At 35.4% G+C, this 14,227-nt stretch overlaps 1 protein-coding gene across 1 annotated transcript in view; it reads left to right on the plus strand.

The window, feature by feature from the left end:
- MS3_00002290 (uncharacterized protein) overlaps positions 1 to 14,227 on the plus strand; it is a 38,947-nt gene that overhangs the window by 7,368 nt on the left and 17,352 nt on the right. Inside the window, exons 5-9 of the mRNA XM_051209862.1 lie at positions 1,757 to 1,973; positions 2,913 to 2,965; positions 4,658 to 5,025; positions 6,915 to 7,283; positions 13,538 to 13,906. Of these exons, the coding sequence (XP_051075334.1) occupies positions 1,757 to 1,973; positions 2,913 to 2,965; positions 4,658 to 5,025; positions 6,915 to 7,283; positions 13,538 to 13,906 (1,376 nt within the window). The remainder of the gene's footprint in view (positions 1 to 1,756; positions 1,974 to 2,912; positions 2,966 to 4,657; positions 5,026 to 6,914; positions 7,284 to 13,537; positions 13,907 to 14,227) is intronic.

A 14,227-nucleotide genomic window follows, 5' to 3' on the forward strand; every position in this document is an offset into this window, starting at 1 on the left:
ATTTACGTTATCGTGGGTGTTCAAATACATGGAACTTTTCTCTAATGAATTGTATGTAATGGGACGTATTTATTTCGTAATATTTTGTATATTTACTGTTGACTACACAAGGGAACATTGAAAATACCATAACTTGGCAAGCACTTTTCACATAGATGAATTGATATTTTTGCAGCTGTTTTTCTTTAGCTATTTGCGTCCTAAAATGTTTGGTACATATACCGTAATGTCACAAACATTTAATTGAACACAACTAATCCGAAGACTTCGAAGTATTGCTGTTAGTCAGTTTCGGTGAATATGAATTGGTTGATTAGTTTCCACTGTTTCTTCCGCTAATATTAATTTATATTAATTGTTGCTGTGGTTGTTAGAAGGGGAACCAGCCTCGTGACTAACAAAGAATTCTGGCTTTTACCATGAGTCGTCATAATTCTTCTAAATGAAGATCCTTCAACTTCCAGGGCATAGTTTGAATGTTTTTTTCTGGTTGGCGTTTTTTAGCAAGGTCGGTTTCTACGAGAGGAGGTTACTGACCCCATATCCTAACCTTCTTTGTCCGTACTTGGAATCGCAAGTAGTCCTAGAAAGGCTACAGAAAGAGTTGGTTCTCTTTTATCATACAATTTGTGGCATCCAATAAGTGGAATTTGATCTGATGTATAAATGTATCAGTCTAGGTTAACAAAAAGGTAAACAATAAAACTCCAAAAAGCACTAGTAAAGTTTGACTAGGTAGAAAAGAGGAAAAATTAACAGTTGTTGTAATTACTCAGTAACCTCTGAAAAGTTCATATTTGCTGTCACTCACTCCTAATCTGTAGTTGGAACCAATATAGACAACAATAAACCAGGAGAGTCAAGAATTACTTTTATTGGCGCATTTCAAATTACCTCAGTTTCCTACTTACTACTTTGTGGCATCTTTGTTATTCAAAAGTCTGTCATACTCCTCAATCGTTTTGCCATTTAATGTCAGTTTCATGACCAGTTATTAGTCGGCTATATCGTATCACTGTACATTACCTATTGTTTAGTATGATATCCATTATTTTACTAACCCATACTTGGTATCACATACTACGAAACTGGGACTTTTATAAATAAGGCTATAACTTAGCCGTTTGGACGTTCAAGTTTCAGCTGTTATGTTATTGCTTAAAACAGCTTTTCACCTATCTCTAATATTTGAATAACTCATAATAAGTACGGCTTAATCTCGATTATAGGAACCTGTAATTGATGATTAAGTATTACTATATTATAACCTTGAAGAAAGTTTAAAATGTCACTCATTGTGTCAGTTAGACATATTAACAACAAACTAATCAGGCTGTTAGTGATTTCGTTATCTTTTCATTTTCTATTTGTAAACGTAATAATCGAAACAAATGTAGATATCTATATTTCTATATAAATTTCAACTTTCTTTAACTGAAAGAATTCTTTTTGGTTATATTTTTGCTTACTGAACTGCTTCCCCCGTAATAATAATAATAATAATAATAATAATAATAATAATAATAATTATTATTATTATTATTATTATTATTATTATTATTATCTCACTATCATACACTAATTTCTGTCATTTGTTCTTTTATTACACGAGTTTTACATTCTCTAACTCTTCACAACCCCACTGTTATTATGTGGGGCATATGTATTTGTTGCCCCTTTATTATCAATGTTTATGTGATCAAATAAATAATAAAAAATAAATAACATAAATTGTGCTTTTTTCCACTTTTCCTAGTGCTAGTGCAGAAGGTTTACTTAGCGAGTTACCTGCAACGGAAGCGCATACATCTTTATCAATTGCCGAAATATTATTCAAGACAACTGATAAAAATAAAACTTCGCTTAATTTATCAGATGATTCCACTGAATTATCTAAAGAAATGAATCATAGTTGTGAACAACAATCTTATAGATATCAATTAAATGGTTTTTGTTGTTCGCAGCATAAAAAGGTATCTTGTGTCTATTTTAATTAGTTGAACTATTTAAAATCTTATCCCCTCTTCATCTGTTAGTCTACTTTGATTATTATAAGATGAAAATTAACTGAAAATACACATGAGAATATCACCTTGTGTTTATTTGTTGTTAATTTAACTTTGAGTGAAATCAGATGATAGCAACCGATGGTTAGAGACCCTGAATGACATGGCTCAAAATCGTTTGCAATGGCGCAGGTGCATTCACTCTTTGTGTCCTCCCAAATTCTAATCTTCTGAATTCTTGATGTCCCTTTCTCGTTTTTTCTCTTTCCAAATTTATTTCACTGGGTTATACTCCTTAAATAACATCTTAAAACCCTAATCTTCCCGAATACTGCTTATACTCTTACTACCGGTACCACAACGTGATTTGAATCGACAGCTGCATTTCTGTGCTAATGTGGTATAGCAACTCGAACTGATGTAAGTACGTACGAAGTTCTACATTGTTACTGACTAACTGACTGACTTGAATCCAGTAAAATGTATTCACAAGGTATATATGAAATGTTATAGGACTTTAAGACATTTCTAAAAAAGATAATTGTTAGCATCAATTATCAGTTAGTTTTTTTAGTAACGACATTTCATTTCTGAGAAGCCAGTATTCATGGTTATGAATCTTTAATTATGGATATAAACGTCAACGTTGACAATAATTTTTGTTATATAGAATATTCTGTTGCTGTTGTTAGGATGACTGATTTTATTCATATAATTATCGGAAATAACCAAGTATATTTTTTTCAAACACATGGATCGATAATGAAAGTGCTTATATGCAGGTCCAGTGACACATTTATATTTGCCTAAATGAAACTAAATATCAACCTCTATTTCCTTTTTTAAATTTGTATTACTCCTTATTTCGCATGAAAAAAGACTTTTAATCATATTTTTCATTTTCAGAAATTCATGTCTGAAGCTTCCAATCTGAACTCAATTCCTGCTATTTCTCATGGGTAAGCGTATGTTTTGCTCAAAGCCGCCAATCAGAAGCAGCGAATTATCGATCGAACCAAGGACGCGTAAAACGCGTGCGAGCAGCCTAGAGTACTGATAGGTCCTGCTTTCTGCCTAGCCCAGCCAGTTAAGCTCAGAACGCCAATCTCAGCCTATGCAATATGAATCCTTATATTTCAAACATACTGAGTTTTATATACCAATCAAACAGACCACAACGTAGCATAAAATAGAAAATAACATTTGTACAAAATTTGGCCAAATGTGGCTGTGAATGTGGGAGGCAGTGACTAATAGACAGGGCATAATTCAATAATGGTAAAATGTATAATAATGGTTCATAGGTCAAAATAAAGTTTATAATAAGAGGAATATGAATATGAATAGTTTAGTTATTTAACAATCATATGATAAAAATGTACGTTTAGTATTGGTCCATAAAAGGATCCCAAAGTTACCATTCATTATTTTTCTTGGGACCTAACAGCGTAAAACATACGCTTAATAAGTTTGTTGCATACTACTGATTTTGTTTATTCTTATATATATATATATATATATATATATTTGTGGCTAAGCCAAACAGGGTTAATATAACAACTCTGCTTAAACATAGTGTTGGTTCATATCAGTAATAAATGTGCAGTTACGTTTATCTAGGGTTGAAAGCTCCCGCTGACTGAGAAACATAAGACAGCTCCGATATTATAAACTACAGAAACTTGGTCTGGAATATTTGTTACCGTGTTCATCAGCTGAAGTGGTTGGGACGTGTTACACATTTCCAACTACTGTCTACCTCTACGACCCACGTTTTCGAGGGTAGGTGTAGTCTGAAAGAAAGCTAGTATCGGCCAAAACAAAACATGGATCAGTCCGTGAAGTGACTGAAAATTGGACTTAGCAATGTCCACGTGATTATCATAATTAATGGTTGTGAACTATGGATGACATGAGTGGAAATTGTTTGGAATGACGCAGGTGTATCGGTTCTTTGTCTTCCTCCATATTCTGCGATTCCCGATTGGTTACAACTTCTTTGGTTTTTATATCACTAATTTATATTTTGCTCTCGAATAGTATTTTCAATGTGTAACCTTTTGTAGTACCATTAAAACTGTTACTGCCCTAAATAGTGTGAAATTTGGCCTTACAATTTCATATATATGCTAATGGTATATAGTGACTTGAACCGATGTGCAAATGTAGCATGTTCTACTTTGTAGTTGACTGATCAAAGACTGTCACTGTGTCGAAAGGTCGTCTCAGAAGGAGGGCGAACATAGTTTCATTTCAGAACAATGGAATACTGGGTATCGCATTGTTATTGTTGGACTGTTGAACGAAATCTTTCTGTTTTTTATAAATGTTAACTCGCGAATATGTTAGCCGAAAATCAAATTTACTGAACACCTTAACATAAATCCTACCATCTTGCAAGAATTATATGTATTCTTCACTGGTTGCGAAAGGTTCACATGTATTGTCAATTAAGTTTTATAGAGCTTTAATATACAACAAAAGATTCCAGTCTTATTATTTCTAAACCTTGCAATCTGTTATCTAGTGTCCATTTACACCATAAAATTCATTTTTTCAGTTCATCTAGATAATGAAAATTTACTGTTTTCCCCCTTGAACTAATCACTTTAAACTTATAATAGTATTTCAATATTGTTCATTTATACTAGCACTGATGTTGACAAAGGATATAAGTCCCCTACGACTGAATTGTCTTGTGAAGTGAATAACCAACCTCCTAGACGCCGATCTTCTCAGCTGCGTCTTTCTCAGCGACCATATACTTCAGATCCAAACAGAACAGATGAGGTTATTAACACTCAAGATGATTTAAAGAGTGATGGGAGGACTACGTCGGAATGCAAAAGTGAATTTAGTCATCAAAGCTCTTCCACAGTACAGAAAGATCAAATTTATAGTGAAACTCGCTCTCCTGGATCTACAACAACCGACTGCCCAAATGTTAAACGGATCAAAATAGATGTAAACTTAAGTAAAGACAAAATTGCTGAAGTTACTGATACAGAACGAGTTCTTAGTAAGTTCTTAGTTGTGCTAAAATGCAATCATAAAGAATTGTAGCCCATGTACATAGATCGTAATAATATTGTCCATATCTTATTATCTTTGTGGTAAGTAGTCTCAAATAGTATGAAACTCTCATCCTGGATTCTACTACTAATCACAATCCATCCGATCTCTTATTTACTTATTCAAGCACACAAACATTAGTACAAAGGGACATTAGAATATACATATGCGCCACACAATGACAATGAGGTTGTGAAGAGATAAAGAATGTAAAATGTGCCTGATAAAAAGAACAATAATGAACAGAAATTAGCGTATGCGAGTGAAATAATAATAATAATGGGAGGCGTTCAGTTAGAAAAATACAACCAAAATGGAATCTTTCAGTTAAAGAAGTTCTCACTACTATGAAGAAAGTAAGTGAAAGTTACAACAAAGCCGCCACTGCCTTCTATTCTGAGCCATGTGCGATGACGTTTCAAGCCATTATGTTGAACTGTCTCTAGGACATCAACCAGGGAGTCGTGAAGAGCTGACAGATTCTAGTCCAGTAAAACTTTCTTTTATACCATGAAACTATTTGATACACTTACAACCTCTTCACTTTATCCAACCCACGCCAGCGTCGACAAATAATGCACGATATCGTCTCTCATGCCTGGCCAGTATGCACTTTGTCGTAGTAAATCCGTCGTTCTTGCTATGCCTGTATGTGCTACCTGTTGACACTCATGTATCATCTTACGCCGCCAGTCTTTCGGGATCACAGCCACCCAATTCTCGTCATCGTCCTGCTAGGTCAGGACTCCATATGCGTTCACTTTCAGTCGTTATATACTACTTATGTCAATATAAGTAGTACGCACCACACTACTACAACATCTACTACCATCACTTTGGTATTCATTTCTGTGCTGCTGTGGTGTTGCGAATGAGGCCGATTCACATTTGTGCCAGATCCTATGTTGCTTATGATTCGCTGGTTGATGAGCCATGCACAACCAGGTGTGTATAGGTCTCACAGCCTTAGTGTTGTATTACATTCAGAAGGTATTGTATATCTGATATAAAAATTAGCGACATATTTTGTCTATAACTTTATACACACCAAATTTTCCACTTTTAAGAGTTTCCCATTTAATCGGAAAACTTGAAGTAAAACTTATGAAATAAAGTTTTATTTAATTTTTGTCTCGATAATCTAATGAGAAGACGAAGTTTATCAGAATTATGTGATGTATTTGCGCAATACATTTCGAACAATCTGATCACACATATACTTGTTAAGACATTTTTATATGGTCAAATAAGATCACAGGATAGACAGACATCATCCTCCATTGCGAAACATTTGATTGAGACTGGTCATAAAGTTGACTTCAAGTCAATATTTGTAGTGTTATACAAAAACCTTCAAAGATGTATCTAAAGTTTATTGAAGCCTTGGCTATACGGAAACTGAAACCCCCTTTATGCGTTCAAAAACAATTTGTTCTTACACTTAACCTACCCTGGTAATACTGATCTATTATCCAGAGTGGTAATCATAATGTTTTTGTGTACTTTAATATTAGTTCTTTTTTATTACGGCTTACCTTTAACATGTCTAGTTGACCTTTTAATTTCCATATAAAAATGTCTTAACAAGTATATGTGTGATCAGATTGTTCGAAATGTATTGCGCAAATATATCACATAATTCTGATAAACTTCGTCTTCTCATTGCATTTATCAAAAGGACTAATTGTTTTAATTTTTGTCTGTTAATTAAATTAACTGTTGGTGTATATAGTACTATGAAAGTTTTGAATATTACCTTGCTTTCATTAGAACAAATCATTCCATTTACACAAAATAGTTTAATTTTAATTTCCCTTGTTCGCCATGATTATACAGCATCTCCGTCATCATCAGCAACAACAAACAATCAATCGGCTGTGAATAGTACAATTACATCATCCCAAAGTTCCGTTACTGATTCCACTATCCCTGTAACTTCTCAGGACAATTTACCTCTAATACTACCGCGTCGACCTTTATCATTACGGGGTTTAGGCATTTCTTGTAATTCGAAGAATAGTTCAGTTTTAAATAATATAGCTGGAATGTATGTTGACTCACCATTGGCGCCTACAAATAAAGTCTCAATCTCAGCAAAATCCGATAGTTCATTTCCACCTACATTAGCTACAATGCATGATTTGTTAGAATGGCAATGGGATCAAGCTGGAGCTTTACTAATGCAACAGGCAAAAAATACAGATGGTATGTGTTATCAATTGATTATTGTAATATTTTCGCAGAAACTTCCTCTTTTCTACAGTATGTATATTTATACATACCAAAATGAATGACTGCTTTATTTCAGTAGTCAATTTTACACAATTTGTTTGGTTTTTTCAGAGAATTTATCAGGTATCTTTAAATAGTGAATGCACTGTATACATTTTAAAATAATTTTAGTGTTGATAAAATTGATACAGTTGTAATATGGATAAGTACTTTATGACGTGGTCTGAAGCTAAAATCAAGCGGTGGTGAAACGAAATTGTACTACTGTTTTTGGTTTTGACACCTTTCATGCATAGTATTCCTAACTATTAAAGAAATCTGAAAGATTCCTATGATTAAATTTATGTCGTCATTCATAAGATGTTCATCTCATAGGCTTTTCAAAATCAAATTTTTGTCAGAAAATGGTAATATTTTATTCTTTACAAAGTGAGAAATTAAAGTCCTATTCACATCTACTGGCCAATTATTAAATAGTTTTAGGTATGGATTTTACCTGATCGGGTTCTCTCACTTCAAGTGCGGAATGTCACTTCACGATTGGCTTGCATCAGAACCCGAATTAATGATAGGAAGTGAAGTATTTGAACTCATCTACCGCTCCACTTATCTTGAGAGTCTCATCAATACTGATGGTGTGGTGTCCGAGGAAATCTCGTCACGGATTCATAAGGGTCGATTGACTATCGCTAAGGTGCGTCACTTTCAGTGTAGGAGAGATATCTGTCTTTCAAGCAAAGAGTGAGTTCATTGCGCACTAGTCTTCTCCGTTCCACTTTATGGATGTGAAACATGGTCATTAGGAATGGGGGATATTCGTAGGTTATTGGTATCAGACCATAGGTGTCTTCGAAGCATGGTATTCACTGACCTTACAATACAACACCACTTATTTTCGGACTGATAACATCAGTCCTGTAACAATTGTTGAAGTAATTGGATAGTAGTATTTCCCTGATCTATCACCTTCGAAATCTAATGTATGACAATCCATTCGTGATATTTTATAGCAGCTTAGAAAAAAGGACATTGACATCAAGATGATAAGCAGGCGGGTATAAAGGATAATCCTAATAGGGAATAAAAACTAAGCATAAAACGAATGGTTTGAACCAATCAGGTTTTCTAAAATCAGTAAAACAAAGTGTCGGTTGAATCGATTTTGATAGCAACATAAAGATGTTATATTTACTTGGTTTTGTTCTCTTGAATATTCCCATTGATGTTTAGAACTGCAATTGATCAGTCTTTTATTGTTATATATGCGTATTGCTTAGATATTGCCTTAATTTACAAGCATTATAAGCATTGTCGAGGCAAACACACAGTATACATATATGCCAATAAGAAACTGATCAATTGCAGTTCTAAACATCCATGGGAAGATTCAAGTAAACAATACTAAGTGAATTTAGACTTCACGGCATTGTACAAACAAGTGGCTATCAGGACTCAGGCGGATAACACGATGGAGTATGAAATGTCATGTACGGGGTTCGAGTCCCAGAGTGAACATCAACTCTGAGATGCAGGTACTTCCAGCTGACATGTCTTAAATAGGACGAAACGCGCGTCCTGGATTCCACTGCTAGCCACTATCCATCTTTGTTTATAAAGATATTATGTTGCAAAACCGATGCGCTAATTATTTTTAAGTGTTTAACTGTTTACATGGTTTTATTCAAAAAACATGTTTTATGACAATCGATTAAATGAAATCTTGGGAAATGATATAATTAGTTCCTATTTCTTTCCTGTAATTTTTGTAATTAAGGTACTTCAGTAACAGTATAGTGTAGGGACGGTTTAAAAAGCGGCGACTAATTTTCAGCTAGTTTTTGGCCAATCAGGAAACAGATTTTGTAGATAGATACCCCATAGAAAAGGAAATAATAATATTGTTAACTGAACTGATTTCACTTTATTGATCAATGTGTTAAAGTCTTCTACAGGTTTCTCTGCCTTTAAATCATAAAAGCAACGACATGAATTCGTCATTATGAATCTGGACCGACCGTCTTTTCAAACGAACTCTTTAAAGGACCTAGATGGATTTTTAAGAGTTCCTTATTGTTATGACCTTGGATGTCTGACTTTTCTATCACACGACTTATCTACCAATCCGAGTACGACTTATACGAATCTTCACACTAGGCCAACCAATGACGTTCAACCGGTGTGGGCAGTTTAGCGTCCTTATTGGTCCTATGTCCTCCGAGCCCTTCCACTTGAGTCCAGAATACAATACCAGCTTCCGAATATGAATCGAATCGTTTATTTCAGGCATACTTGGTTTATATATCAATCACATAGACCGCAACGTACCATAAAATAGGAAATAATATTTGTACACAAATAAGCCCAAAAAGTGGCTGTGAATGTGGGAGGCAGTAGTTAATAAACTGAACATAACTTAAGAACCGTAAATCGTACAATAATAAATTATAGGTCAAAATAAAGCTTATCATAAAGGGAATATAAATATACATAGTGTAATTGTTGAGTAGTTATACAATAAGAATATTTACAGAATATTAGTCCATGAATAGACCTTGGAAGTTACCTGTAATTTAATCTTCACCGGATATAACACTTATTGTTCCTCGTTTTAATTTGATATTTAGGGTAAGCATAAGGGTCTAAGGTTAGGGGTTTTATCACGATCTGATATCAGCTATAATGCGAAGATGCTCTGTGGCCTTGTGGATGAATGAATTTCATGCAAAAATCCTAGTTGCATTAACTGGTTAGTTCGTCCATGAAACATAGTGCCAATAAGTTTTGTTCCAGGACTAAGGGTTTATGTTTGGGATCTAGAGATACTGTTGAATGTTTTATGCAAATTGTAAAAACAGAATCAGGTATTTAATATATTTATTACTAATTATTATTATTATTTTCACTTTATGATTACAAAAAAGTTTTCGCTTTCATTTTAAGCAGTATACAGAGGTGTTTTTAACTATCGTTATACATAGTATTCGAATTGTGCTCAAAAACCTGGGAGTTCCCTCCTCAGTTCTGATTGGCTCGTCGCTGTTCCATACTTCTACCGGTTCTTCTTTGCAAAGTTACATGTCTATTCGTAATCACTTCTTGCAAGGTTCTTATAAGGTTCATTCAAAACTAACTGACAACATTGATGAACTTCTACTTTGCGTTTACGCGCTCAACAATAGATAACGTAACTTGATGCACTAAATAAAAGACTGGACACACTAGACCACTATACTACGTAATTAGACCATTACATTAGACCATGTTATAAACAGACAATTTTGATAAACGATCGGGAACTGGGTAATGAGGCAGAATGGTCGTTTATTGACATAAAATATCAGCACTCACACAACGCGAACCCAGGGTAGACTACTGCAAAATCTGAGTCGAATATGGAATATTAATTTATAGTTCTATCGAACTACTTCCAGCTTACGCCTTTTACCACTCGTCGAGGAACATAGGCCACCTACCAGCATTCTCCATCCAACTCCGTCCTAGACAATCCTTTCCAGTTGCTATTCATCCTTTTGATGTCTGCTTCCGATTTCAAACTGAATGTGTCCCGCGGTCTTCCTCTTTTCCGTTTCCCTTCAGGATTTCGAGTTAAGGTTTGTCACCTGATGCAGTTTGGTGATTTCCTATCCATCTCCAGCATCTGTTCCTAATTTCTTCTCCAGATGGATGTTGGCTTGTTCTCTCCCACAGTAGGTTGTGACTGATAGTATCCGGTCAACGGATATTGAGTATCTTGCGTAGACAATTGTTTAGAAATACTTGTACTAGTTTGATGATGGTTGTAGTAGTTCTTGAAGTTTCAGCTCCGTACAGTAGAACTGTCTTGACGTTTGTATTGAAGATTTTGAGTTTGATGTTGGTTTACAGACAGTTGTTTTGAGTTCCATGTGTTCTTCAAATGTAGGAATGCTGCTTGTGTTCTGCCAATCCTTGCCTTTCCTTATGCGTCAGATCCTCCTTGTTCATCGATGATGCTTCATACGTACGGGAAAGCTTCCACCTCATCCACAGTTTCTTCATCAGGTGCGATTGAGTTGGTGTTCTCCATGTTCTGTTTCAGGATCTTTTTTCCTTGTATACGTTGAGGCCTACTGATGTAGAGCCAGCTGCTACACTGGTCTTTATCTACGTTTATTGGTGTGTATGAGATGGAGAAGCTCGGTCATCTGCGACGTTTGAATCGAATAGGTGCACACAAGCTGTCCATTGTATTCCACTCTCCTCATTCTTTAACTTTGTCATTGACGTGCTTTTAGAGATATCACTTTCCTCATCTGCCTTTCCAGGGATTGAACTTCTACCAGGAGATTCCTTTGCTGACTTAAAATATGCTGATGACATAGTTTTATTTGATGAAGACGCTGACAAAATGCAGAGTCTTCTGACCACTCTAAGCAACAATGCAAGCATGTTCGGCATGCGATTCTCTCCGTCGAAATGCAAAATGTTGCTTCGGGTTTGGGTTGTATCGACACCTGAACTAATGGTAGGGAGTGAGGTAGTTGAGCGTGTCGACCGATTCACTTATCTTGGAAGTCTCGTCAGTCCTTGTGGTCTGGTGTGTGACGAAATCTCAGCACGGATACAGAAGGCTCGACTAGCTTTTGCCAACTTGCGTCATTTATGGCATAGGCGAGATATCCGTCTATCAACCAAAGGACGTGTTTACTAAGCAGCAGTTCGTTCTGTCCTACTTTATGGCAGTGAAACATGGCCGGTAAGAGTAGAGGATATTCGTAAGTTACTAGTATTTGATCATAGGTGTCTTCGAAATATTGCTCGTATATCGTGGGACCATCGAGTAAGTAACGCAGTTGTTAGGAAACGGATACTAGGTAAGGATGGCAAATCAATTGATGAAGTAGTGAAACTTCATCAGTTGAGATGGTTGGGACACGTATTACGTATGCCCAACGACCGACTGCCTCGGCGTGCGATTTTCAATGGTGTAGGAGTAGGTTGGAAGAAAGCTAGTGGCGGCCAGACCAAAACATGGCACAAGTCCATGAAGTCACTGACAAGTGGACTGAGTCATGTTGGTAGGTGTAGACTACCTGGTTGGGGACCGCGGGATGATAGCAACCGATGGTTAGAGACCCTGAATGACATGGCTCAAAATTGTTTGCAATGGCGCAGGTGCATCCACTCTTTGTGTTCTCCCAAATTCTAATCTTCTGAATTCTTCATGCCCCTTTCTCGTTTTTTCTCTTTCCAAATTTATTTCACTGGATTATACTCCTTGAATAGCATCTTAAAACCCTAATTTTTCTGATTACAGCTTATAATTTTACTACATCTAGCACTACGGAATTTGAATCGACCACTGCATCTCTGTGCTAATGTGGTATAGCAACTCGAACTGATATAAGTGCGTACGAAGTTCTACATTGTTACTAACTAACTGACATTGTATTCCGTGCCTCCCCCCAGATGTCCAGGTCTTCATAATCCAGTCAACTATAAAAAGAAATGGAAAGGGCGAGAGTAAGCAACCTCGTCTGACACCGGTCTTCACTTGGAATGCATCTATCATCTACCCTATATGCATGACCTTGCCGTGTAGTCTGTTATATGAGTTCCGTATGATGTCGACGGTCTTCTCAGCTACATACACCACTGTGTCGAAGAATGTTCCGTGAGGTTCTCTTATCCGCACTGTCAAATGCTTTTTCATAGCAACGGAAGTTGATGTATGGTGACGAGTTCCATTCAACTGATCGTTCAACGATGATCCGTATTGTCGCGATGTGGTCTGTGCACAACCGACCCTTACAGAACCCGTTCTGTTGAGACCTATGTCCGGAGCGATTTGTCAACTACATCCAATTACATAATATCGAAAAATAATGCACGGAGTGTCAAGTCACTGATATAGTAACTACATTATACCTTGATCAATTTAATTCGTTTTACACTAAATTGTAGACAAACATGACATTGACCTCTAGTCAGTGATCAGTTAGTGTTTATATTTGAGGGTAGAAGACATGAACTATTTATATTTCTAACAATTCCACATAATTTAATATAGAGGCGTGGCTCACTGGTTTAAAAGTCCGACTTTAAGCTTTCATTCCCCAGTCTGCATACATCAATGTGTAAGTTATAGGATGATTCAGTTAATTTCGATAATCTCTAGTTGATTTATCATTACTGTTTTTGTAGAAGCCTGTAATTCCTGTATTCTGTATATTATACATAAACTTTAGTTGTTACATTATTGGATTGTTTGCATCAATTAAAATGCGAAAATGATATTCTTGAAGCTAAATTAATTCGTCTTACAACAAGACATGAGCATTTGAAATCTGTGAATGCTCGTTTGTCTGATTCACTTGCTACAATGGAATCAACAGTGGTAATGAACTCTCCAAAACATGAAATTTCCGAACAAAATTCTACTGGAGTCAATAATCTTACAAAAAAGTCAAATCACCATTTCGCCCATCCTTTGGATACTAACACTGCCATTACTTCTAATATAACGACCACTACACAGAGTTCACATATATCTACAATCTTACATTCTATTGATCAGGAATCTCATCAACTTCAGTTATCCGACAATGTCACTAAAAGTTAGTTATTTGATATTTGTTAGTAGTATGTATATTGTTGAATTCATAATTTCTGTCAGTTTGAGATAATCTTATTTTTTCGTTCATTTTGTTTGAGTCGAAAATGGTAGTGATAAGTAGTTCATCTAATAATAACATGGTTTAATCAAATCATTATTATTATTATTAATGGCTTTATTCAATATTATATTTTTGGTAGAATATAGAATTCTCAGCACAAAGTATTTCAACAAGTTTTTTGTACAAAAAAGTGAAGGAAACTGATAACTGTATACATATATATAAAAGTTAATCAGATAAGTTAAATAGATAGACTACCTG

This window comes from Schistosoma haematobium, chromosome 1 (genome assembly GCF_000699445.3).
Source record: "Schistosoma haematobium chromosome 1, whole genome shotgun sequence".
Taxonomy (NCBI): Eukaryota; Metazoa; Platyhelminthes; class Trematoda; order Strigeidida; family Schistosomatidae; genus Schistosoma; species Schistosoma haematobium.